Source organism: Motacilla alba, chromosome 5, assembly GCF_015832195.1.
Source record: "Motacilla alba alba isolate MOTALB_02 chromosome 5, Motacilla_alba_V1.0_pri, whole genome shotgun sequence".
NCBI classification, from domain to species: domain Eukaryota; kingdom Metazoa; phylum Chordata; class Aves; order Passeriformes; family Motacillidae; genus Motacilla; species Motacilla alba.
Window position 1 is genome coordinate 52230277 of NC_052020.1, and position 27891 is coordinate 52258167.

Consider the following 27891-nt stretch of genomic DNA (forward strand, 5'->3'; position numbering starts at 1 on the left):
TGTGTGTTACTGTTATTGAGTAACCAAGCATGAAAGTCTGCACTTAAGGATAAGAGTTGTGCTTGGAGAGCAGATAGCTGAGTCTGGGACTGGAGTGAGGGGCTCCAAGCTGTACTTCTAAAGTTGATAAGAGTGTTTAAACTCTTGTAAACAAAATTGTTCTGCAAGCTGAACAAGTACACATCAAAAATCTTCAAGCTATTTGGACAAATACCAAATGAATAATGAACACCTGCTACAGACATTGGATAGTTAGCAGGAGCTGGTATATCTGTGTCTTAATAATTCCTCGTTTGTTTCTTAGAGCTTTGAATTTTTTTCCTCAAAGTTGTAATAAAGCTGTCCCAGAACCATGGGAATATCTTTGAGAAAACTGGAAGAGGAGAATAAGTAGTACATTTGAAAAGTCATCCAGGATCAAATACCATACCAGTGCTCTTAACTAAATAGATTGGTTCACTGTTGTAAGTCAGAAGCTTTTTATGAAAGTTTTTCATCAGTCCTTCCCCTGGTGTCTCCTAATGGGAAATAGCTTGCCTGAGCAGTGCACACAAGACTCTCTCTAGGAAAAGAGGAGGACTCTGTACCACAAATTCATCCTTTGTGCAGTGATTGCACCTTGTGCATGTGCTCACAAGTCTCAACATGTGCCGTGCTGTGTCAGCTCCTCCTGCAAAGAAGGCAGATGAAGCCATGAAGATGAACTTAGGCAGCTACCCCTGACCCTGGGAGTTGTCATTCCATCAGGGAATGGGGTGCTGCTCACACCAGTTTCCAGTGCTGTGCACCTGTGCTATTTAGTCATGTCCAGAGATTAACAGTCTGTAGATTGGCTGAACAAAAAGTCACAGCTGAAGGGCTTCCTTGATGAATCGTGAAAGGTCATGCACTAGAAAGTGTAAAGGCCCCAATACCAAGACTATTCTTGCCAAAACTGAAATTTGAAACCTTGAAGTGCTTAAATCTCTTCCTCTGACCTCTGAAATCTGAGTCAAACAGGAAAAAATGTATACTGATGCTTCCATCTTTGCATTTCAGAATGAGCTGGGAGAGCATGTCCTTGCAGTCCTTTCATTTCAGATATGAATATCAAAACTCCCAAACCTGAAAATGCATAGTCTTAAAAGTCTGGTCCAGCACAGAGATTGTAGTCTTGTCTTTCCAGATGTGCCACATGACAATACATTGCAATGTTATGTGGTGTTTTCTCAAGGGAAACGAACGTTTCATGTTCAAAGGGAGCAGTTGGAGAAGGAAGCCACTGATTATTGTGCTTATTTCCCACCAGAAGACTGGTGTTGGATGTTTTAGGTGCTTCATCCTCTAGTATGTTCAGAACACAGAACAAAATGATCTGCAAATACCAACAAGCGACATTTCCCTGTACCATTGGTTTGTGAGGCCTCCAAGAAGTGTCCTGCTGAGTGTGGCCCTCCAAGAGCAGATAAACCAAACCTCACCTTAGGTGCACAGCTTTCATCGCTGGCATGCTTAGTAAAGAGAGAGGAGTTCATACAGTGATGAATGTCAGAGTGGAAGAAGTGGTGGTGGGTTTTTAAAAAAATAAATAAATGTATATGAAGACAAGGGATGTGTAAGGAATAAAGTACAAGGAAGGGGCCAGGAAGGCTTCTGCTGATGCCACACGCTTATCCCTAAGGAATATCTAGTGAAGAATACTTGAGAACCCTTTAGACAGCTGCATGCATCTAACATGTTAATTAATTGTTCTGCCAATCTAAAATATCCTTAGTCTTTGTACTTTTTAACACCAGGAGGTTGTGCACTTCACTGTTGCATTTTAATTTGTACAATTGTGTAAAAAGATGTGTAGCAAACAGGTCAGCAGTGTCTTAGACAAGATGCCTTCAAGGTTAAATAGCTCAGGGAATGTGTTGCTTGAGACTCCCTAGATAGCAGATATTTTGCCGTAAGGCACTGGAGGAGCTTGTGGTATTTATTGAGAATACTCCACTTTAACAGTTTTATTTCAGGTTTGGAAACAAAAAAAGGTTTGGCTACTCTGCTTTTGTGCTTGAACTAGTTTTTCCTTTCTTTTTTTTTTTTTTTAAACCTTCTTGCCATGATTCTCTCCTGTGACCGTTTATGCGAAACCTTTTCTTAATGCTATTTTTAAAATCCGCTGAGTTTCCCTTGTCCGTCATAGCATAATTCTTCAAAGAGCTCCAAAAGGTTAGTTGAGCATGAAGTCCCCTGCCTGATTCTTAGTGGCCCTCCTTACTCAACATGTGCTTATCCAGGTGCTGACCAGTCATTCCCTTAAGCTGACCTCCTCCAAGACTTTCCCCAGCAGTGATGTTTGAAGTTTATAGCCTTTTTTGCTTCCTGCTTTGCCCCGTGATCCTTTTCTTTAAAGAAAACTTTTAAAGGTTTTTTTTCTACTTTTTCAACCATTTGCAGTTTCCTGTGTTTTGTTCTTGGGGTGGGGAGAAAAAAATACAAAGGCTTGCCAGCTTTTACTTCCTCTACGACCTGGGGGTGCATGTTTGTCTGGACCACCCTGCTTTTTCCTACAGTAATTGCATCTAACTTTTTATAATTCTGTTATCTGTGAATTACCTGTAGCTTCTCAGTCGTTCCTGGAAAATTGACCGCCAACTTGGGCATATCTCCACCCTCTTTCTCTGTAAAGACAGAGGCAAAGTAATTCTATTTCTTTTTTCCCCTCTAAAGTAAGGTCTGTAGTTTAAGTCCCCCTGGTTCTCTTGTCCTCAATGTATTATGCTTGTATTGCAATGTGTATTTAAAAAAAAGTCCTACTAAAATTCTCTGCAATTTGTCTCTTATTCTTCCCTGTTTTTAAAACTTGTCCAGTGTTGCATAGAATCTTAATATTTAAAAGTCCATGTTTACCTTCCCACTGAATTTTACCACATTTGTTTGTTAAGTCTTTGCTTTTCCTATCTTGTTTAAGGGTATGATTTTAACTTAAAGGAAAATTCTACAAGCTACAAGTGGTAAAGTATTTCAAAAATAGGCTGTAAAGACACAGGCTATGCAGATGTAGAAGAATGCTGTATATACTCAGAATTTGTAATTCAGAACATTTGTAATTAAAAACTTTAAGGAATATTAATTTTGAACCATCAGTATGAAATACAAGAACAACTTGTTAGAATTATTTTTCTGATTGCAATATTCCTTACAAATACTAGATGGAGTTTGTATATTAAGTTACTTAATTATTGTCAGTTTTAGAGCTGTGTAGAACTAGCTAAGTAGACTAAAGTAGAAAGTTTACTTTCTACTAAACTTAGTAGAAAGCCTTCGATTATATGCAGACTGACCTCAGAAAAGCCTTCTGTGGGGAATAACAAACCTGTGTTTTTTAATTGTAGAATAATACTACCCCTGGAGCAATGACACGGCGCAACACATATGTTTGTAGTGAAAGAACCACTGCTGATAGGCATTCAGTGATACAAAATGGCAAGGAGAACAGGTATATGAAATGTCTTCCTATGGTGTATGTCGCTTGTCTTCACCTTTCCAAAAAAATTCTAATGCCTAATTTAAAAATAAGTGGTATTCTAATGTAATTCATAATGAAAGGTGAGTACAGATCTTTGGTTATGGAGCACCTGTAAGTATGCTGGGGCTTGGGTTTTTTCCCTATATTTAATTCTATAGTCTTTATACTTAGAATGTAAAAGGAAGTTTCTAATTTCTGGTTAAATACATGAAATATTTGTAGCAGCCTTCATCTTAAATCTGTTGTGAACTCCTGTGGCCAACCAGCATATGCTTGCACAAGAGCCTTGTCCAGTGTTACACTACAAAGTCCATCTCTCTTGAGCCATTCTCTTTTTATATTTCACTCTAAACTCTGCTTCACTGGGATTACTTGAAATACCATTTTTGCTGCAAGTCTCAGGGAGAAGGTAATTTTTTCTGAGCAAAGATGAAATGATAATTCACCATTGTCTTGGATTTAACAGTGTTCCTTGCTGATACTGTGGCAGTCTAATTGTTTCCCAGGATTTACAGAACTCAGCTGCTTCCCTCCTCAGGTTATCTCCATATTCTGAGTGAAATGAACAGTCAGAGAAATAACACCTTTCTTTTTAATTTACTGAATGGAAGCCTGAGTAGAGCATGCAGTAGAACTGGAGCTAACCACTGTATGTGTTGGCACTGTGGTCACATCTACTGCCAGCCTGTGAAGACAGAGAAAAGCTGTCAGAAATTATATTATATTATATTATATTATATTATATTATATTATATTATATTATATTATATTATATTAATCAATGAACATAGATATCAGGTATAGAGTAGCAGTTGGGAGGAACACCACCAAATTTCCTGGCTGGCGGAGGTATTTTAATTTCCAGCCCTTCTTGTCAGAATTTTACTGCTCTCAAAAGATGGTAACAATTAAGTAGTTAACCCTTGCCAGGAGAGCACTCAGATAGTTGATACTTAAAAGAATGTGTACCCCTCTACTATGCTTCCCAATTTTCTCCAGCCCTTCCTAATATTATAATATTTTGTAAAGGGTGGGAAGAAAATACCTATTTTCTAACTTGTCTTTTTGCACAAATTTTTTTCCTTCCTTTTGGCAGTTGATGAGGAATTGTGCTGTTGACTGGAAAGCCTGTCTATTCCTGTTTGATTCCTGGAGCCTAGGGAGAAAGAGCATGATTTTGACCCTGTCTCTTCCTCCTAGCTTTCTGCAAATAGAAAGTGATTAAGGGAGCAGTCAGGTATAAGTTTGAAGACTGCCAAAAATGTAGTTGGCCAGCTGGGCTTGCAGTCACCTGTCTTGTGCAGTACAGCACAGCTCTTTGGTACTGTCCCTTAGTGTGTCTGTCTCAGCCTTCACTGGTTACTCCTTGTTAATATCACCAAGTTGTTCAGGGTAAAAGTCACCATCCTTTCTCTGATTTGATATGTTAATAGCTTTTTTCTTTCCAAACACTCTTTGAAAAAATGAATCTTTCTGTCCATAATAGTTTTGATAATTTTTTATTACTTGAATCCTTGGTTTAGTACCATTTCTGTTCATCCTTAAACCAGTATCTTGCCTACAGTTTCTTTATTGCATTTTTAAAAGCTTCTAGATATTATTTACTTGGAATGCTTGAGATTGAGATGTTCCCTTAATTTGGGAGTAAGTTCATACTCATAAAGAGCTATCTTATGAAGTAATTTTATTTCCCCAGCTTTCAGTTTCTCAGGAAACTGATGTTTTTCTGGTTTGTCACATATAGACCTTAAACTCAAAGTTAAGATTGAGTAGCACTTGACAGCTATATTAGTTGTGGTTTATATTCATAATTGGTCATCCTTGTGTAATTTACCTTTTATTGTCAATATGATATTTAAACATCAGTAGCTTTTTCTATAAACTATCCTTATTTGGGTTATCTGAAATGTCTGAGAATTTATATTTGCGCAGGTAAAAAATGTCTTTATAGCTTTTATCATGCATTTTTTGATTATTACTTTGATTACTTTTTATAGAGGGTTAAAAACAGAGAAGGTAATGAAGATGCATTGCTAATTGTATTACGGTTGGAGACCTTTCATTGTCTGAGATGCTTCAGTACTAAACTGCATGTTCATTTTGGCACAGTTTCAGAATTACTGTGATTTGGCACAGAATTCAGAATTTACATCTGAATGTATTTTGTTGCTGTAACTGGATAAAGCATTGACTGGTCACATAAAGTGCAGGGACCTTTAATGCAGGAAAAAATCAACATGGTGATTGATGGGACTGGCTCTTCTGAATTAATCTTTAATGCCACTGTACTCTCAGCTTGGCAGAAAGTAACTCTAGAAACTTGTTCTTTTTTCTTCTGTAAAGCAAGATCTGAAGTTGAACCTGGGCTTTGTACATATCTAAGGTTTAGTTAAAAATTACTTCTGTGCTTTTGAAATGTCTGTTGGTGGCAAATGTTACAGGCTAGAGTAATTGCTGTAATTGGTTTATTACAGATTAGATTTTAGATTTTCCACAGCTACTCAGATACTGACTGTGACTCAGTGAAAACTTGGGAGATTTGCCATAAAAGGCAAGATGCACACATTTAAAATCTCTATTTTTCTTCTGTAGAGAAAGTGTTAAAGCATTGCTTATTCTGCTTTTGTCTTGCACATTGAATTCTGAGAAGGCATTATTTCTGAAAGTATGAAAACTTCAAAGAATCAATAGTCAGTAGATCTGATGTTGGGGAAAATAGTCTTGAAGACCCATGCCAGACTGGTAGTAGCAAAGAGTTCTGAGTCTCCCATCTCTGCTTTAACACATTGTGTGGCTGACACAGGCATTCTGCTAGAGAGGACTCCTTTGGCTTTCCTCCAAAGCCTGAGCATTAATTAATGCACTTGGGGACTCATGAAACACTCTTCATAATGATAGGCAATCGCTTTAAATCATTTGTAACACAAATGATTTACAACAGCTTCAGGTTTTTAATAAGCCTTGGCACTAATTGGTGATTGTTAGTTCCCTGTTCCTGTGTTCCCAGGCTAGTAATCCAAAGAAGCTGATTTCTAGCAAAGCATCAGAGGAGGAGAAGGTCCTTTATTGATACCTTTAGATGTCACATCTTTGGAGGGTGACTAAAAACTTGGGTCTTGTGTTGCAAAACTAGATTCTTTATCTTTTGCAGTAAATATTGAGGAAATGAGCTGGAAGAGCTTGAGAGACTAGTGACCAATTACGTGACTTCAGGGTATAAGTTTTGAGATAAATGTTCATTTTATGAAAATTCCTTAAAACCCTGGGGTAATGTAAATGCTGGGCCTGTGTTGAAGGCTTCATTGTAAGTAATGCTTGTAGTTGTCATCCTGATGGATTCAACATTGTTGAGATGCATGCATGACTCAGATAAAGTTTTTCGGATCCTGAAAAGTTAAGAACAAACCAAAACCAAGTATGTTTTGCTAAGCATTTTAGCTAGCAGTTCAGATGTCTGAGCTGTGTGGTGCTTTGCACTGGTGCTTTGGGAGCCAAGCCTGAGAAGTGGGGGAGCTGACACTTGTAGCTGCATTAGCATTCTTCTCTCCAGAGAATGATGTACCAGAATTCAGTAACAGGATTTGAGATTTTGTGTGTAACCAAGAAGTAACTCGGAAGTGAACATGCAGTGTCATGAAACTGCCACTGAGAATTGCTGATCTCTTAACCTCAAGCAAAATTTCTGAATTATAGCTGTCTTAATTTTAAAGCAAACTTCAGATGAATGAGGTGGTGCTGTAGTCTGAAAGGCCCAAAACATCTTGTGGCTTCTCACTTTTCTCCTATCCTTATCATTACTAGATAATGTAAAGGCTGCAAAGAGTATTTTGGCCTAAATAAATAACTAAATTTAATGTTCCTGTTTAAACATACCATGCAGCTGGCAGCTTACTGGCCATTCTGTTAAGACAGTGCTCTATACTTTCCTTCAAAGCCTGAATGGTAATTTGGAAAATTTAATGTTCATGGTCAAAGCAATACAAGATACTCTTCAACAGTCATTCTTCTTTCTTCAGAGAACAGCAAGCATGTTTAGTGCCTACTACATGTACAGGTTCATTATTAGAAGCCTTTTTCTTTTTTTGGCCTCTCTGGAGTTGTTAAAGATCCTGGTATTTTTGATTTTGATTGTACCTGTGAAGTCTCTTAGTTATCTGATGTAGATTTGACAGCTTGCCCAGCTTTCACTAATTTCTTTTAACACGGATACATTCTGAAAACAAAGGATTTTGCTGTAGTAATAGAGCTACCATTAGTCTTTTGGAAAGTGCATTTGGTGGGGGTTTTAATGCATTGTTTACTGTTAAGAGCAATACAAGTTACATCAGTGCTTTATCGTAGAGCTTTGGCATAGAATTCTGAGTTATTCAGGTTCTGTACATCAAGGAGGGTATCGCTGCAAACTAATGCTAATGGTAAGAGCATGGGCATTTACAGATGTCCAGTGCCATGTAAGTAAGGATGCTTTTTAAGGGGAGTGTAGGGCAGTTACTGCTGTTACATAGAAGAGGAGGGCTGTTCTTTGGTAAACCAGTTAATAGAAGGAAAAGTTTGCTTTTTTTTTCTATGCAGTAGTTTGTTGTTGGTCCATCATGCTCTTCTTTCTGCCTCTGCCTGAACCCAAACCCCCTCGCAGCCTGACAGAAATGTTCGCTTACGCAGCTAGCCCTGCTTCAGTTTGTACCACATCCTTCTCCAGTGTTCGGCTGCGACATCAGAAGTCGATGTCCATGTCAGCCTCTGTGCACACGAAGATGATGTTGCCTCCAATAGACAATGGCGCAGATAACTTCAGGCCTATGTAAGAACCAGAAATCGTTGTGACACTAACTTATACCCACTGCTTCTTAACTTTGTGCTGTGGAATTTTAGTCCTAGATTGTTCTAGTATATTTTGCCCACAAGATGTGTGTTTCCTCATTTTTTTAGTCTTGTTTACATTTGTCTTGTGGTGTGTCAGGCTGTCTGTGACATAATCCTGCAATAGTGAACCTTAATTTTTTCCTATTGTTAGGAGTATTGGACATTCCCTATTGTCAAAGTTTGTGGGAGACTTTAACTGTGTATCCCGAAGGACTTCGCTACTTGGAGCGGTTCGCTTGTAGAGAATTTTGTGTAGGATACTTTCAAATTAGCGAGACTTTCAAAGATGTACGTACAGAATGCGGAGGGAAAGATATTAAAGTTACCTATTCTCTTTCCTGGGAGGAAACTTTACTGGTCTATTCTTTTATCAGTCTTCTCAGCAAAACATTGTAGGCCTGGATTATCTGGTCTTTTCCAGGACACTGCTGTTGCACTTTTCCGCCTATGTAGGTTTCTGTTTCGGCAGCCTCTTAATCCTAACTTCTTACAAGTTTTGATTCCATACGGTGCTGTAATAATGTTGGTATTTCCAACCTTGGCCTATATAAAAGTGTCTGCCTATGCTTTACTGTAGAACGTAGTGTTTTGTGTTTCCTGCTGAGCCGCAGTGCCCGTGTGAAGGCGTTCTAGCGTCGGTTTCTTTGTTTTGTTTTCTGCCCTAGCGCTATTCCCGATCAGAGAACTCCCGTTGCTTCAACCCACAGCATTAGCAGTGCGACCACCCCTGACCGTATTCGTTTCCCCAGAGGAACGGCCAGCCGCAGCACGTTCCACGGGCAGCTGCGCGAGCGCCGCACCGCCACCTACAACGGCCCGCCCGCCTCGCCCAGCCTGTCCCACGAGGCCGCGCCGCTCTCGCAGACCCGCGCCCGCGGCTCCACCAACCTCTTCAGCAAACTGACTTCCAAACTAACCAGAAGGTAAGCCTCTGAAAATGCTAGTGCAACGTGTCTGTCTTTTTTTTTTTTCCTTCTTATAGTAGAAATACTTCATTGCTTAGGTGATTTTTGTCCTCGTTCGCTGATTAACGGCTGAAGTTCTGCCACTTAAAATGCAGTTGCTTATGATTTTTTCGTAGGTCTGTTTTGGTTACAGAAGGCATTTGTTTTTGGGAGTTGAGTCAAATGGGATTAAATGTGAGACAGTTTGGTCTGTGCTGTTTCTTCTGTGCTCTTCAGCCTCGTGTCTGAGGTACGAATGCTGCAGAGATGAAACATTTCAGCTCAGCTGAAAAGCTGCTCAGTGGCTGCATAGTCAATCAGTAGATGGCATAAACTAGGAGCCCAGTCTAGGCATCTGATGTAGCATTAGCAGCTCACGTTGTGTTTCCCAGTCACTTAGTCCATCAGTGTTTCCAGCATAACCTTGCTGGCAGCACAGAAATAGAAATACCACAGGTGAAAGGGTAGGGGCAGGAGACAAAAGCTTCTGTTGGCAGTAGTGCTGTCACAGGCCATGTTAAAATAATGGCAGTATTAGTGTTTCAGTCTAGGCAGGAGTCTGGTGAAACCTTAAAAAAATTATTCCTACTTTGGCCTTTAGTTCATGTGCAGATTCTGTGTTAGGTGTGAAGGTGTGGTGTTCTAGCCAAAGCCAAGTTTCAGTAGGTCTTGCTCCTGCACTAAAGTTTTATTCTGAGTAAACTTCTAGTTTCGAATCCACATATTATTTAGATTAGTTACTAAAAACCCTAAAAATGAAAATTTTTTTTCCTTCTCTATTTAAAACCTGTCAGTTCCCATACCACATACTTCAGACCATTGATCTCCACAACTTGCATTTGCAGAATTGAGGGCTTGTTTATCTTTGCTGTAAGATAATCATCAAGCTTTTGTACACTCCTTATCAGGTGAAGTTTTTTGGACAGGATCATTCTGATCTTGGCCTTCTAACTTGTGTTTTAAGCTTGTACCACGTCAGCAGCAAGCCATTTCCTTCCTGTCTACTTTATGGCTATGGATGCCTCTCTCTCAGTATCACCTTTGCAGTCTCCCATTCCTACAAAATAATGCTAAGCCACACTCCAGTTTTTCACAAATGGCTAATTTCAGTTTAGAGAGTGAATTTTTTTTAAAAATGTAGAAGTTGCTTCTTTGCTAAACAAGAACATGAGAGTCTAGCCTTTGATAAATGTTTTAATTTGCTCAGTTCTCTGCCAGGTAACACTTCTCTGGGAAACACTGTGCTGTAGGAAATTTGGTTTGGGTTTTTCCCCTTCTTTTTATGTTGAGAGAGAGAGGTTTAATTTGAATATTTTTTAAGTGTTAAGCCATCTGCTTTATGTCAAGTTTAGTCTTAATCAGCCACATCCTTTTGGCACATCTTTCTTTCTGTACTTTTGTTTGTAATATCCTTACTTAATTTTCCATTTGACATTCCAAATGTGGACGCTCAAACTGTGAACATGCAAACTTTTCACTCAGTTGTTTAGGCAGCATTCAAACTTCCATCATTACCTCAGAGTTTCAACGTTTGCAGTGCAGTGTGGTTTTCTTGAAGAAGTCTTTCCCCACGACTTTTGACAGTAGTTTAAATTCCATCTGGACTTGATTAAATAACATGCAATTGTAACACAATAGCACAGTTACAGATGATTAGTTTGCTCTTGGAGGATCTCTTGCAGCTGGGGCTCTGTTATATTCAGTGCTGTACAAACTACTGAGGAGGTGGATAGTGCCACTGAAGGACATGGTTATGTTTCTTCCTGTTAAATAATTTTTTTAAAAACCTTATTACTCATTAATTTATTGTAGCATTCTCTGTGGAGAATCAGAATTCTTTTGGTTATGAACTACTTATGTTCTGGTGTAGAAAATTGTTACAGTTTCTGCCACTAAAATAGCTAAATATTTAAGGCAGTTTTTAGCACAACAGGGCTGACCTAATGTTATGAAGAAAGGAAGAAACCTAACTCTGAAGATACTTAGGATATAATTATGGTAGTGTTACTGATTTTTGTTTTCTGTGGTAAATATATGAAGAAAATCCAAACATATTTTTACCTGACCTTGCAGATTTTGAGTTTTAAAGTGTTTTGACACCAGCACATATTTTAATTCATAATAAATACGGGTTACATATTTCCCAGAAAAAGTTGAATGTAACAGTGCCAGGAGTTTGACTCTTCAGCCCCTAAATCATCTGCCTAATCTGAGAATGTATTGAAGTGTAATTTAATTGTGCATTTAAAATGAGATCTTTTTGCTTGTTTCGCTCTAAATGCCTTTTTCAATTTATTTTGTACAATTTTTTTTGTTAATTATTATTTTGGCTTAATTTCTTTTAGAAACATGTCATTCAGGTTTATCAAAAGGTAGGATTTATTTATATTTAAAAAAAAAGTGGCTCCTGCAATTAACAAAAGATTTGGCTTTTCTAGCCTTGGTTTTCTAAAAACTAAACTTCCTGCTGAGAACTAAATACTTTCTTTCTTCAGAGGAAAGCATAGAATAAATCCATTAACTCATGATGATACCTAAGAATCTGTGGCACCATCTGTGTTGTATAACAAGATGCTAAGCATGCCTTGTGAATTCTTCTTTCTTTGATAGAGTTGGTAGTGCCAAAGTAATTCTGTTCTCTGTACTAATACACTTAGCATGCTTATGTTTGAAGAATGAGGTGTTTGATAACAATGATGAAAGTATAAACAAAACATAAGGTTACACGCAAATAAAGGTAAGTGTTGTTAAATTTATGTTATCTCTCTGTTTTATGATATTGAAGAAAAAAAAAGGTTTGAAGCATTGCCTGCAGCTGAGCACAGCTGTGAGTTGAAGTTTTGTGTGGAAGATTGAATGAAGATTCACAAGCTGTATATTTATTTTAAAATGGGGTGCATTTGTTGAAGTGAGTTGCAGCTGAAGTGCAAATAGAGCTCTTCAGTTCTAAACAAAAAGTACATTAATGCAAATTTATCAACAAAAGGGAAAAGCTCAGAAGTCTGATTAACATTTCAAGCCAAAGGATTGAATTTAGTTTTGCAATTTGGGAATGAATCAAGCTGCTATATTTCTCATTAATTCGTTATGATTCATGAAAATTGCTTATACAATTTTGATGTGCAGGTAAATTTTCCAGTAGAGTTTTGTAGTAGCCTGTTTAGTTGTACCACATCTTGGAACTTCTGAAAGGGTGGTACTTCCAGTTTCCTACCACTGATCAAAACCAGGGACATGGGGCCAGAAACCAGGCATCTGTTTTAACCTTCAGAATACAGGGCTCTGCTTGTGACTGTAATTTGGAATTAGACCATTTCATGGAAATGCTTAGATTAGGGAGTCCTGACACAGGTAAACTGCTGCCTGAATGTGGATATATTATGTACAGTGCAAGGCTAAAAGTACCCTACCTGATGAGCTGAGTAAATTCATGCCATGGTGATAATAATCAGTGCTCTTCCAAACATGTCCATGTTTGGAACCTGTGTTGGTTGGCTTGGCTGGCATTGTCACAGCTGACTTGAGAAAATGCAACAACTTAGTTAAGGGAGGAAACCATGCAACTCAGCACACAGCTGGAACTGAGCAGGGACAGTGGCTGTAACCCAGTGTGCATCATCAGCTGTGGCGTGCAGCCCACTTCTACCACAAAGGACTGTGATCTGTGCAACCCTCCACAGCTGGATGCATCTACATTTGTTCTGAAGAAAGATGGAAAATGCTAATATGGGTACAGTTTTAAGCTAGAAGGTTATTATTTAAATTTGATACTTCAGGTAATTTTTTAAAAATTACCTTTGACTTGAGGCCAGGAATCTTAGACCATGGTGGAAATATCTGCTATAGCTTCCATGAATGTGTGTTTTTGAATAAGAAATTTATAAAGTCTTGCACAGACTGCACAGGAGCAGTGTGCTTTTTAAATTCTGTTTTAAGAATGTGTGGTGTCCCTCCATACCTGATCTGTATGTAGGTACAAAAACTGAAAATGCTGGGGCTTTTGGCAGTTTCTCCTGGCTATATTTGCTATGAATCCTACCTGAGCTCACTGTCTTTGTAGTTCTGAAAGAACTGCAGCAACCCGGTAGCATGAATACATGGTGCCACAACATCAGTTCTAGGGAGCTGGATGAAAGTACATGATCAGTCACTCCTTGTTAAACTGCTGAGTTTTAATATCGTGCTCAGTACACAGAGGTATCAAATATATATATATTTGTGATTATATATATATATATGTATCTTGTACTATGCACTGTCTTTGCCAATCTGCATATTGTGGAAGTCTTAACATTTTTTTTTCTCTGACAGCAAAAATGACTCAGTGTTCTGGATTTTATTGCAGCATCATTTCTCCATTTCCATAAATTGATCTTATTTTATCATCTTGCATTTTTTTGTTGATTTTCAGTATCTTTTTAGATAGTTTTCTTTGTGTTTACTTGGATATTTAAAACAGCATACAAAGATGTAAAGAACAGGAAACACAGCACAATCTGGGACAGATGTGTGGAAACAATCAGATTTGTGAAAGCCCTTCATAAACCATAAGGTAGATAATGTGTAAGCATGGCATGACAAATGAGAACAGAATTTGTCTATGTGTTTGTTCCATTCTCAAGACCAAGAAGCATCTTGGTCCATAAAATCAGTTTATGTAAAACAAAAGCAAAAGCAGAAAATTTAGAGCATGAACCAGCACAGAAGTGAAGATTGTATTAGCAATTGAGGAGGCCTCAGGGCTGCCTCTGACTCACAGAGCCCAAGCAGAGCAATCCTGGCAGTACAGTAAGTGCCTGTTCCCAGAGCAGCAGGCTGGGCTGTGGAGCTGGCCCATAACCATGTCTGTCATGAAGGAAGAGCACCTTGAGAGACTGGCACAGTTCTCCCGTGATGGCTCACATTTGAAGTTCTGTGTCACTTTATGCAGCTCCTCCTGCTCAGTGAATGGAACGTTGATGCATGGAAAAACTGAGCAAAGTGAGGGTTTTCTGAGAGGCTTCCACGAGAATGTTTATTATTTCAAAGTGGCAGGTATATTCTAAATCATGACCTTTCTTAGATTTAGAGTACAGTGGTTTACAAACTGAACACTTTGGCTTAATTTCAAACTGAAAAGTGTGTCAGAACATCACTAGGGATTTTTCTTTACAGACTTCTCTGGACAGATTCCAGCAACAGTAAGGCTGTTCATTGTTGGGGAAACTGGTTGTGCTCCCATTTTCTACAACCTTTGGCAAGCTTCAAAACAAAACACAAAAAACCCAACAAAAATTTGTCAATGTTTGCAGCTCTTAAAGCTGCCATCCTCCACTTCCTAGGAACACAAAAGGCTCTCTGAAGTTTAAATACTCTTAATTTTTCAGTTGAGGAGTGTTTTCTAACTTGTTGGTGGCTTTGCCCTGTATAATAATCATCTGAAAGGGGAGGATTTGTTCAGTTGGTACATGTGGTGGTTCCTACCTACCCCTTTTTTGGCCCTGTAGAGCTCTCGTAGGGGATGACTTCATGCTCTTGGTATATACAGGCATGAAAAATCTTTTTCCACCTTCTCTTATATCCACCATAGATGAGTAGCACGAGATCTCATGAAAATAAATTCAATAACTGCCCACTTTGCACTGGGACTTCCAATTGTCTTCTTCTCATTTTTCTGTGTCTTTTTTGCTTACAGCTGTTCATTTGCCAGTGACATTGTCCCTGTTGTACCATGAGCTGTGTGGTACCTCAGAGAGCAGGGTCCTGCCATCACCAGCAGCTCTCAGCTGAGCCACTTTGCCCCCTGTAAAGTGCAGTTGCTTTGCAGTAGCACGTGAGTTAAACTGGGCTGGTTCTGTGGCCCATGCAGCCACTAATGCCACCCTGCCCCTCACAGCTCCTGGTCTCCTGTGACAGGGACTGCCAGAGTCACCTTGCAAGGCTGATCCCTCACCAGAGCTCTCAAAAGGAAGGAAAGGAGGAAATCACGCCTTGTAACACCCCACACACCCTGATATAAATATCACTCTGCAGCAGAAAATAAGGTTACTGTCTTACATTCCTGTCCCTAGACACCTGCCACCCAAACTGCTGTGTTTGTGTTACTCAGGGAAGCCATGTACTGCCTTAGTCTGAATGAAAGCAGTGAACAGGCAGCATCCCCCTGAGCAGAGTTAACGCTGATATGTTGAACCATCCTCCTTTAACAATGGGAAGGTAGAGAAAGATAATTTTCCCCTTAATTCTTCTTCACCCTGGGCTTTCAGTAGATGGTAGTGACCAGCAATGTAGCCTTAAGCACTGCAAGAAGACAGAAAGCTTAAGCTTGTTCTTGGGTGGGGAAATGCATCAGTGTGGAATTACTAGGATGGAGTTACCACAGCTCGAGAAATCTTGGATTTACCTCTTGAAGTTCTGTTAAAATGTATGTGCATCTTCTTCTTTTGCATTAAGGTGTTTTGGTACTGTTTGAACATGCAGATCTGATGAGCACACAAATACACAAGGTGATCAGACTTGTCTCTAAATAGTTAAGGGGATTTTTTCAAATATATACTTTATTCCAGATAAAACTTTTAAATAACATTAGCCTAAAAATATTTGGGAGATATTTCTCTTTTAGGAGGTACTTAGTAAATAATACAACCACTTCAATATGCTTTGTAACTTCAGTTTCACATTTTCTGCTTTTAGAACTTCAGATTTATTCCATGAGTTCTACAGATTTAATGCATAAACATATACTGTTAAAATCAGCTATGGTCAGTTTAAAAACTGTAGTTTATAGACTTCCATTTGGTTTGACAATATGTTACTTTCTGAGTTTGTCCTAACCTACCAAGTTCTTTACATCTTTGTTGTTTTGTATTTTAACACACCTTTGGTATGATTGCAGTATCTTTTAGCAACTACTCAGATATGATATATTGTAGTGTAAGATTTGTCTTCTCTTTCCCACTTCCTTTTGCTTCTGCATTCTTTTCATTGAGGCTCCCGACTGAATATGAGAGGAACGGGAGATTTGAGGGCTCAAGGTGAGGGTAAAATTTTTGTTTAAAACGTTACTTAGGTGAGTTTGAACCTTTTTTCCCTTGATTATGTGGCATAGTGGCTTCAGGCAGCAGCTTTGTTTTTCATGTGAGTCATTGGAACTAAACAAAGAAGCATTTCTGTCTGCAAATCAGCTATTAAAGCACTGACTGACTTGGTTCTAAACTTTCATCTTTCCTGTTGCCTTTTTCCTTGTGTGGTTTTTCTTTTTTTTTTGCATTTTAGTCATTGTAATTTGCTGTTGTCGTGTAGATGTGTAGATGAGTGGTCTCTAGTGAGGCTGCAAATGTGTGGAATAACCACTGAAAGGTGATAAGATATTTCTCATCTCCAAAATCACAGGTAGTTAAATATTTTTCATGTTACACTCTTCTTGCAAAATCAGCATATAAAAAATATTAGAAATTATCGAACTGCTGGGTTTGCCAACTGTTTTCAAGTAGAAAAAACTTCCAAAAATAAAAAGAGCATTGAATAAAAATTGGGGTTTTCCCTGGCCCTTTACAGCCCTATTAAATTAAAACTTTAAAACAAAGTACTCTAATTTGTGTGATGAATTTTATAACATCTGGCAAATCACATTGCATCATCTTATGATTCTCACAGTCACAAGAAATCTTTTAATAGAAGAATTATGAAACAGGTTATATTTGAGAAATATATTTATTTAGTTGTGGCCTTGCTATCACTTTTTATTTAACTTTTTCATAATTGCCTGCTTAATGGTAGTAGAAATAAAACATGGTGTAACCATTGCCATCTATTTCAAAGAGCAGCTTGGCTTAATATGGAGGCTCAACATGAGACCTAAACTGCATGGTTGGGGGCCAGTTAGGCTAGCTAATAGTTAAGTATGAAAGTCAATATATTTAATTAAATTTGAAGAGGTGACTGACAGTGTACAAATATTCACAAAGCAAATCTGTATTTTGTCCCTGGAGGTCGAAGTGTAGTTCCTTATTCTTTAGCTGCATGACTACTGATTTTAATTTAAATAGAAGAATGATTGCAAACTAGAAATTTCTGGAACATTTCTTTTGTTTGTCCTGTTTAACTTCACTTACCCATAACAAAAGGAAAGCTTTTTTATTATTTAAAAGGAAAAAAAAAACCAAAAAACAGTTGCAGATTTGGGAAACACACCCTCAATATTTTTTGCTTCATTTCTTAAAACTGTGACAGTGATGGTACCCTCTCACCATCTTTACAAACTGCGTTGAAGAGGTGTCTAACAGTGACTTCCAGCTCTCTTTATGCACATCCCCCTCAGAGACACTTCACTGCAGAGCTTGTAGCTGCAGAAGATTTCATGGCTTTGCCTCAGTCAGTGGTTGGTATTTATTGAATTGCTGACCAACTCAGGAGGAAGCATCTTTGAGGCAGCCCCCAGGGCTTGCAGCAGGGTGTGTCCCATGGGATCGTCTCAACACGCCCCAGCAGGAAGGGCCAGAGTGTAACTGAGCCAGCCCAGGTCTGGGGGCTCGTGTTGACCCTGGGCAGCAGGTGGGTGACCCTGGTCCTGCTGTCCTTCCTTCTGCTTGCAGCCGGCTGCTGTGGGGCTCCACGGCCCTCCCAGGGCTCTGTGTCCTGGCTGCTGCCCAGGAGGAGGTGCAGAGGAACGCCCAGCCCCTTTGTGTGGGCTCACCCCATTCTGTGTGAGTGGGCACCTCCCAGGGCCTGGGCTGACCACCTCCTGCCACAGGGAGCTTTATTTCAATGTTCCAGAAACTTCTAGCACAGAGCTGGTGTTCCAGCTGCCCACACGGCCCGAGAGTACAGTTTTGAGCAGAACCTGCCTTAAAATCAAGTTGTGGGTGCTGCATGTAGTTCTGCCTCCAGAAGGTCATTGCCCCCGTGCTCCTGAACCCAGCGAGTGCCAGTTGTGTCCCACCTCGTGCCATTCCTTCGTTCCAGCCCCGGCAGCTACAGCTTTCCCCTGACTGTGTGTGTGTACAGCAGCTGGGGGAGCAGGGCTTGGCCACAGCTGGAGCCTCCGGCGCTGCTCTGGTGTGCATTGAGTGGTGGCTTTGCTAAGGTGGCCCCTGGGGAGGGCGGCTGGCCCTGCTCACTCCGGAATTCCTGTCTTTCAGCCGCAATGTAGCTGTGGATCAGAAGGACGAGAACAAGGAAGCCAAGCCTCGGTCGCTGCGCTTTACCTGGAGCATGAAAACCACCAGCTCCATGGATCCCAATGACATGATGAGGGAAATCCGGAAGGTCCTGGATGCCAATAATTGTGACTATGAACAAAGAGAGCGTTTCTTGCTTTTCTGTGTCCATGGAGATGGGCACGCGGAAAACCTTGTACAGTGGGAGATGGAGGTGTGTAAACTGCCAAGACTGTCCCTGAACGGAGTTCGCTTTAAGCGGATATCGGGAACATCCATAGCTTTCAAAAACATTGCTTCCAAAATTGCCAATGAGTTAAAGCTGTAACAAGAAAAAATAGTTAAGTTGTAAATTAGTTAGCAATTTAAAGTGTTTTTGAGAATTCCGATGGAAATGTATAGAATAACATTTAGGCAATAACTTCTGCATCCTTCTGAATAGTGATATTAAAAAAAAGCTGCTGAGCTGGGAGGGAGAGTTGGACTTTTTTATAAGTGCACTACAGCATTAAAGTTGCCTACTATGTAAAATATTACCCCTTCTGCTTTATTTCCATTGCTCCTAAGTCTTTGACAACAAATTGAAACACAGAATATATTCATTTAAATATGCCTCCTGTTTGTGTGGATGTGTGAATGTACAGTATGTGTGTATAATATATAAAGTATTATATGTAAACGATTCATTTACAACATCGAGCTGTACCAGTACCTCTTTTTGGGCTAATTTTGGTGCTAAAAATTGAAATGGCCAAGGAGGAAACACTTGAGTTAATATTTAAAATGACTGAAGCATTAACCAGTAAACGCACGTTTACAGTTCACTGCTGTGTTAAGAAAAAAGTGTGTGAAGGGTTTGGATTTATGGTTGTGAACATTATTAGTCCTGTTTTCTAAGTAGATCTCATGAGATGATTAAAAATTCACTTCTACTGAGTAAGTCTTGCATTATATTTTGCCCACCTATTTATTATTTAAGTCTGAATCAAATTTTAATAATGTAGTTAATTTGTGCATTAATATTTGGGTAAACGCTTCCATTCTTCTGCTTCTGCTAAACTACTAAAACTGTATCTTTGTCCTTTTGGCTTATGAGTATTGATCGCAGCTAAGAACATTTCTCTGTTGTTCCTCTAGGGAATGAGGCAGTGTAAAAGGAGGTGCCAGTTGCTGAGTAGTGGTTTTCTTTCAGAGCGAGTTTGCCACGTTAGACTAGGTCAGGCTGATACAAAGCACAAAGGGACTCTCAAATCATGGCCATTCTCTGCCAGGTCCGAGGCCTTGCTGCACATTGGGCAGTGCTGTCCCTCGCCTCCTGGGCACCCTCAGCATCGAAACCCAGAAGTGGGAATCAGGTTGGCTCCTGATCTCCTCTGTCCCAACGTCCAGCTTGCTAAACTGCAGCCACAGGCAGGAGCAGTTGAGGCTGTTCCTTGCAGCTCTCTTCCAGCGTGCTGCCCCTGGGCTCCGGCTGTGCTGCTGTGGATGGCTCTGTGCCAGCGTGTGTGGCCGTGCTGCCGAGGGAGTCCCCTGTCCCTGTGCAGTGTGGCACCTGCCCCGATGAACTCTGATGGCCAACTAGCTTTCTGTAGGACGTGGAGCTGCTCTGGGACAGCCCCCACTTTTTAAGCATCACAGCAGTGAAACAGATTTGATTTTGCTAACTAGAATGAGGAGATTTCTTCACGCGTTGTTTCCTACCAATACTCAGTTTATTTCATCAAGGACTTGTGTAGATAATACCCTGCATTATCTACTTGACTTTTTGTATTAATGTTTTGTGGTTATATTTCAGTGAAGCACTTACGCATGTACTTAACATGTGCTTTAAACTGGAGCCTAAATTTGCATTTTAAATTTGCAGTGAGCTAATAGTTACTCATAGTACACAGTTCAGATTTGACCCGAGGTGAAAATGCAAAGTCCTTCATATTTTGCAAGTTTGCTCTTGTGATCTGTAGTCTGTGAAGGCAGCAGACTTCCCCTCTCTTTCCCCCCTAAGCATTGATATTGATTATGCTAGTTTAAAGGGTAATCATAGTTGTTAAATGTAGTAAATATTCCTGAATTTGCATTTTATTCTCTGTATATTCTGTATCATGCCATGGCTTGAGAACTCCAGGTGCTACCGGAGTTCAGTTGGCTTTCAGTGCTCTGCCCATGCCTGTGCTGCTCAGTATGGGTTTTTTTTCCATGAAAACTCCATTTTGTAATAGCAATAAGACATTTCAGGGCAGTCATTGTACTTTCTCAGGTGAATGGTCACCTATCCTTTCACTCCCTACATTTTAAGCACTCCTCCAAATGTATTTTTTTCACCTGGCAGTGCACTTTGTTGTCTGAACTGAAAAAGTGTTCTGATAAATTATGTAAATCTGTATTCGATGGAAGTTCCAAAAGGTTTCATATTAAATGTTTTCTGAAATACTCTCTTCCTACTTCACCTGTTAAGTATGTAAGTGTTTCTAAAAAGTGCACCAGTATCATACTTTGGATATTTAAAGTTTGTACTTTGGTATTTTTCTTAAAGTGTTCTCAAAAGGTTCTTTCAGTAAATCTTTATTTGAGGTATTAAAAAAAATCACCTATAATCAGAAAAATATTTTTAACAGCTTCCTTCCCAAATGCCTTGTAAAATTACCTTGTTGTGAGAATATTTAGCACCCTGCATGCTTGGTGTTCGAGCCTCTGGAGCCGCCTGGGAAGGAAAATTCTTTCTTCAGCTCTCCAAACCAAAGATGAACTGCTTCCCCAGCACAGGCTTTTTACCTGTTCCTATTTCTTGGGAATCTTTGTAGGTTTGCAGGCACCACTGCTGATGGGACTCTGCAGAACCACACCTGATTTTTCTCACCTTAAGGGGCAAGCTTTAAAAATAATCAGAGGTCGGTGTGTGGCAAGGAGGCAGCAGCAGGTCTCGGTGTTTTGAGACACCTGAACAGCAGCCGAGAAGTGTTTTTATTTCATGACATGACTGAGCCCTGGGACGTGTGGCCCAAGTGCTGTGTTAGGGGTTGATTGCAATGGGCTCACGGCTGAAGGTTTGCTTCACTGAAACCTGTGTCAGCCAGCACTGACAACGTCTTCTGATTGCTGGATCTGGCAGAGAAAAATGTGTTAAGAGTTTGGGTTGTGCGGTTTTACTTTATTAAATAAAAGCATTTAAAGATACATACATAGAACAAAACAATGAACACTGAGCAGGAACAAATTCAGATACAATTTTCCTTAAGCAAACCTTCCCTGTACTTAGGATTTCTGAAACACTTCAGTTTATTTGACTTCTTTACAGGACCTGAGGTCCTTGACCATATTGAGAAGTAGAGAGAGGTAGGCTGGAGGAGCAGCTAGTCCTGCTGGGCTAAATGTTTTGCACACTACTTCTATTCAAGCTACAGCATCTGGTCCAATCTTTGGAGATTTAAAGACTTATAGTACAGATTTGGGCAAGGTTTAGCTTTTTTTCTTGCATTACACTGAGGCTTCAAGATCAAATATAGCAAGATACTGTATCCTTTTTTTTTTTTTTTAAGTACAGAAGTTTGTGTCAAGATAAATTAGATTATTTATAAAAATATGGAATTAATATCCACGTGTTTATGTTGCAGAAATGAAGTGCAGAGTTCAGTAGTCCTCCCAGTCATACGGAAAGACTGTGGCATATCTGGAATTTAAATAAGAGCTCTCTCCAATTCAGTTAAAAGCTCAGCTATACATGGGCCCATTGGGATAATGTGTAGATGCTTTTAATCAGTATTTCCACAGCTGCTGTGTCACAGACCATGTTGTGGATTGCAATTTAATTAGGCCTGCAGCCAGCCCAGAGAGCTGTTCTCCCTGGAGCAGCAGTGTGTGCCCGGCCCCCTGGACTGGAACCTGCTCAGTCACAGCAGCCACTGTCCCCAAAGGGCTCAGGTACCCCCTGGCTGTGGGCAGAGGCCCCTTGAGCCAGTGTCACTCTCCGTATTTCAGGGAGGGGCTGGTTGGGTGTTTCTTGCTGTGCTATCCAAGACCACATCTTTTCTTAGTAATCTGAAGTGTTAAATATTTAGAGAATTTCAGTAGTTGATGGTATTTCTGCCATCTGGGGTGGGGGTGGGGGGGGGGTCATACAAATGTAACATTTTGGTTTCTGATTTACACTGCAGATGTTTAGGAATAAATACAGTTTTGGAAAGCTGGTACCACTGTGGATTAACATTTAATTTTAAATATGTAGGCTTGTAACTGTCCATACCATCTCATTTCTGTAAGTTTTCACAGAAAAGTCCTGGAGCTTTCCAGTAAAGACAGGCTCATGTCATTAGAGGTGCTACCAGTTAAACCCCTGATTTGACATTCTGATGAAGTGGATTATTGAAAATTCCACCTTTGACTGGAGTTTTTCCCCTCCAGTAGCAGTGAATTATTTCATTGATTTCACCACTGACAATTACTCTATCACTTCAGAGAATAAACTGTTATCCAGCAGGAAGGGGCATGAGCTTTGGATAAAGCTCAACCTAGAGAAATTAGTAATTTGTTAGAAGTTCAACTTTTTCATACCCAAGACCAATCAGAGTCCTGCATTGCAACAGCAGTAAATGCTTAAAAAAACAAGAACAAGGGGGTTGTTGGAATTGCTGTCTCTGTGCGTGCTCCTTACTTCTGGCAAACTTCAGAGCAGAAAAAGGCAAACCAGTAAACTTGGATAACTTGATGGTTTTCATGTTCCTGTTTCTGCCAGTCTCTTTTTAGTGCACTACCAGGTACTGCCTACAAGCAAAGGGGCTGGATAAAATGAGCAAAACCATGGAGGAACAGTCTCTTGACCACTCAGTGCTTCTGAAGTTGAAACAGTTTGGTATTCAAAACAAAGGAATTTGAAAGACCCTTAACTGTTCTCTTTTAGCCTTCTAAGGGTGCTTTAACCTTTGGTGCAAACAGCAGGCTCTTGTTCCAGCACTAACAGAAAACAGAAGGATGTCAATACCAACGCTGTGAATCCTGCAAGTGTCTCTGCACAGAAGCCACATTCAGGGCTGTAATTGCCAGCTGTTGGGAGTTCACCTTCACCTAGGAGTGCCATGAACACCTGGTAGTGGTTGTGACTTAGCAGGTAAGATGTTTATTGCAGGGGGAAAATGCTTTTGCTTGGTTTTTGCTTATGTGTGTTGAGCACTTGGAACAGCGTCAGACTCGGATGTAAAATCCATGAGAAGTGGCCGTGGTTATGGTTGCTGTGGGAACCACAGCATGGAGTTTCAAGGCATAGATACGTTGCAGTTCTTGTTCCATTTATACCCTTATGTTATCATTTAACATCCTTAAAAAAGTCAGGGCATAAAACCAAAATATTTGTACAGTTCATGTTTCCTTGTAGTTGCTGATCACATTGAATGTATTAGGTGAATAAAATCAGATAACAAAATAGCTCACCACGAAAATAATTCTCTTTAAACATTTGGGGATGCAAAATCAGAAAGTAAAATTCTACTGGCATTTCAATCACATGGTTTTCAGTCATTTGCCTGTCTCGAGATAAAATCCTGTTTGCTTGGATGTGCCTCTTACCAAGACCTCAGCGTGAGCACCGCAAACAGCAACAAACAGCAAAGTCTCTGAGCATGGAATAATTTCCTCCCCTGGCTCACACAGTCAAAAGGCATGAAATGAAGTGTTTTCACACGTGTTTCCACGTGGATGGGAAAAACATGCTGATAGGCATTGGAGGCATTGTCACAATGGTCCTGTGTCTGTGGTGCCCAGAGGAGCAGCGGCTGGTGGCGGGGGGTGCCTGCTGAAATGTCAGGGATGGATGGATGGATGGATGGATGGATGGATGGATGGATGGATGGATGGATGGTCGGTCGATCCCCTCTGCACGGCAAGGCGAGCTGCAGAGGGACGGTGCAGTGTCTGCGGCGGCCACAGGATGTCTCCCAAACGCAGAAACAGCTCTGCTTGGGGTTCTCTTGGAATTTGTTTAGACAAGAACTCCATGGATGACTCCCTCCCTGCGATTTCACATCGGTTATCGGTGTTACCATCTGCTCAGACAACTTTCACTTAATTACAGAGGAAAACAGACCACAAGATATTGATGGAAACTCTATTTTTCACCTTGAAGCACACCCTAAAGATACATCTATTTTTCCATTAAGTTGCATTGCGTTCTGAGCTGAAGTGTAGTTCCAATGGGCTTTACCTTTCCCATGGAAAACCTATAGGGCTACAAAGCCCTTTTTCACTTCTTTGTTAAGCCTTATTCAGTCTCCTTTCCTAGAAAATGACCATGTCAGGCAGCATGCTCTTCTGCTGAGAGGGGCAAAAGTCATATTGAATATTTAAATTCATTTGCAACTCATTTAACAAGTGAGGACCTTTGGTTTCCTCTTCGGAAATTTAATTACTGAAGTTATTTTGCTGTTCATCCTTTAGTAATCAGTCTAATCAAGGCTGTAAATTGCAGCCAGCCTTTTCTAAAATAATCTGGGATCGCTTGCCATTTATATTCCACAGTATTAGTAACTCTCTAAAGCTTTATGCCTGGCATTTTCCATGCCTGCAGTCTATTTTATTCTTCAAACAAATCATGTCACATGTGCTTCAAGTAGGCAAGAAGTGAAACTTCCTTATTTGCTCAGAAGCTTTTTCAAATTGCATATTTTGCTCCAGCTTTCACTTGAATTGTAATCCAAGTTTTGCTGTTGTGGGATTTATAGTGACTGGTACTAATATTTATCACTGGGGTGTTTGGACTTGGCAAGTGGGAATGGAGAAGCTGTTTATTTCAGGCTCCTTGGAGCTTGTTCTGTGAAGGAGTCCTGTGTCTCATCCCATCCTTCCTGCAGTCCCAGAACCATGGGCTGCTGCTGAGCCTTTTTCTGAGCCTCCCAAGGCAATTCCTGGAGTGTTGGTTGTGGTGAGAGGCGTGCATAGGGTTCACCCCGCTGTGCGTGACAGCAGCGGGAGCAGCAAAAGCAGAGTTCTGCTCTTGGGAAGTCCTGTTCCTCATCACTGATCTGGGAGCAGCCACCAGAGTAACTTTGTTAGGTCAAATATATTTTAGTGGTTTTATCTAACTGACCCCTTGATGAACCTCTTTATCCTTGGTTTTCAAAACTTGTTGCTTACTCCTAATCTCCAGAGACAAGCCTTGGCTGAACCCTTCTGAGCCAAGTCTTGCTTCAAGGGACAGTCCCTTTTTAAGGTCTCCTGTGGTGTCAGAGCTCCATGAGTCTCTACAGACCAGATCTGTGAGTGCTTTTCTGGCTGGAGGAAGAGTACAAGTGCTCTGGGGTCCCTGAAGGATCTCCATGCTGGTCTGAGGTGCAGAGCATGGCAAGAGTAACGGGATCTCCTCAGTGTTCAGTTGCTGAAGAGAATCCAGACCTGCAGGATGGCTTAGCTCAATTAAAGTCAAGGCTGTAATGAATCTAGAATTTAGAGCAGTCCCTAGGATAGGGGGAAAGAGAGACATCAGTTCTGGATGGCTTCAGTTCCTGGGTGTTTTCCAGGCCTCTCATTAGGGAATCAACCACCTCACCAGAACACTCTTTACTGGGTGTATTCTGTAATGCATGGGGGCAGAGATGGTCAAGGAGCACATCGCCAGAACACCTCAGCGAGGGGCTGGGAGGCCTCTGGGGGCTCATGGACAGGGCAGGGCTGTCCTGCTGTTGGGGCTGCAGGGCTGCCACAAACAGGAGCAAAAGCTTGTCCTGGCCATGTTGCTGTGGGAAACCACATCCATTTTCCTTCCTGCTTGCCCTTTAGCTCCACTCAGACATGGAAATGAATACTGCAAGGTGAAAAAGGAGACATGGTGGGAGCTTACCAGTGACAGAAGAGCTCAGTGAGCACCACTTCAAAGGGCCCCTTGCCTGTGTGGATTTGAGCCTGGAGCTCAGTGCACTGTTTCCCATATTGTCTCACAGTCTGTCGGAACAAACAGCTCTTGGAGTGAAGCTGCAGCCCACAGGAGCTGCATGGAGGGCTCATTCCTGCTCTGAGCTCTGCTCAGAGCACAAGCAGGGAGGTTTCTCTCCGACCCTTCTGCCTTGCTCACTTGCAGGTGCCACAGCTCCAGGGGGCACAGACTGAGCGTACACGAGTCCAAGCTCTCACACACAGTGTGTGGTCACATGGGGCTTGTTTCTCTGGGAAACCAGCCCAAAAACTGTGACAGTTCACAGCAGGGACCAGAGCTGCTGGCCAAGAGGCATCTCATCTTTAAAGGTCACTTTTTAGGTCAGAGCCACACTCAGGGTGAATCCTGATGAAACAGGGGAGAATTCTGCTGGGTGCAAAGGGGAGCTGAGCTCTGGTTTGTGCACCAAGTAACTTAGATAGTTTAAAATATCAAAGATGCTTCTCCAATTTTCTGTCTACCGCTGACATTATGAGCTGGGTCTGCCAGGGTGGGCGTTGCATGATGCAAAATAGTCAGGAAAAAAAATGGTCTTATGTCTGGCTAATTCTGCTGAAGAAGTGGGGAGTCATGGAACCACCTTTGCAAAGCAGTAGAAGCAAAGGCAGTGACAAAAGCATTCATCAAGGATAAAAATAAAGCAGAGGGATGAGAGCCAAGGTTTATAGGGACAGACACATGCTGTTTATTTAACAAGCATCCAGCACGTCTATGTAACTTACTATTACCTCTACCTTACCCTCTCCTTCTGTCCTCCAACAACATGTAAGAATAAAGAATGTTTCATCCTTGCCTTTTTTTGTCACTCAGATGATGCCTTTTCCCAGTGTTCTGTCTTGGAAGCAGTAGCATTCCACATTTCATTGCAAAGCTGAGTTTCATTGATCTAGCAGCAGAGTTCAGGGAAGGCAGGGGATGAAAACAAGTCCTAAATTGGGACTGAACCAAAGATAGACATGCTGCTAAAGGAAAAACCAAAAGCCTGGAAGTAAAGCTCTGGATCAGCACAGTGCTGCATTGAAATTTGTGGTTATGCTGATTGCACCTGTTCCACTGGCTATGCTGGAGGATTTTCTGGATGCCTCACAGCCAGGCTGTAGGTGTGGAAGTGCAGTGCAGAAGAGGAGGCACCCCCAGTCCTGATGGTGACTAATCAAGGCTGGCACAACATTTAAGCTGAGAACTAAGCCTCAGTCTCTTCTCAAAGGGGACTGAACACCCACCTGGCTGCAGAGCACCCTCCAGCCTGGCTTCTGGTGCAAGAGGCATAAAAACAGGTTGCCCATGGAAAAGGTTGCCATCTCCAGTTGTGGATGCCCTGTCTCTGGAACAGTTCAAGGCCAGCTTGGACATGGCTTTGAGCAGCCTGGTCAAATGGGAGGTATCCCTGCCCATGCAGAGGACATAGAACCAGATGGTCTTTAAGGTCCCTTCCAACCCAAATCATTCTGTGACTCTATCAGCAGCTTATTTAGCTCATAGACTAAATTTGTGCAGCTTGGGAGGACCCAATGAGCTGCTTGTGCTCATTTAGAAATCAAT

The 27891-nt window shown here is 40.9% G+C and overlaps 1 protein-coding gene across 15 annotated transcripts in view; it reads left to right on the plus strand.

The window, feature by feature from the left end:
• Positions 1 to 20865, plus strand: part of MARK3 (microtubule affinity regulating kinase 3) — a 62710-nt gene extending 41845 nt beyond the window's left edge. For 2 of the 15 annotated variants that reach the window (XM_038136967.1, XM_038136969.1), the window contains 6 exons: positions 3360 to 3463; positions 8130 to 8294; positions 9022 to 9279; positions 11646 to 11672; positions 16269 to 16313; positions 18420 to 20865. In XM_038136967.1, coding sequence (XP_037992895.1) covers positions 3360 to 3463; positions 8130 to 8294; positions 9022 to 9279; positions 11646 to 11672; positions 16269 to 16313; positions 18420 to 18765 — 945 coding nt within the window. In that variant the 3' untranslated portion in view covers positions 18766 to 20865. The remainder of the gene's footprint in view (positions 1 to 3359; positions 3464 to 8129; positions 8295 to 9021; positions 9280 to 11645; positions 11673 to 16268; positions 16314 to 18419) is intronic. The other 13 variants (XM_038136974.1, XM_038136976.1, XM_038136975.1 and 10 more) reach the window with 9 other exon arrangements.
• Positions 20866 to 27891: the final 7026 nt, after the last annotated feature.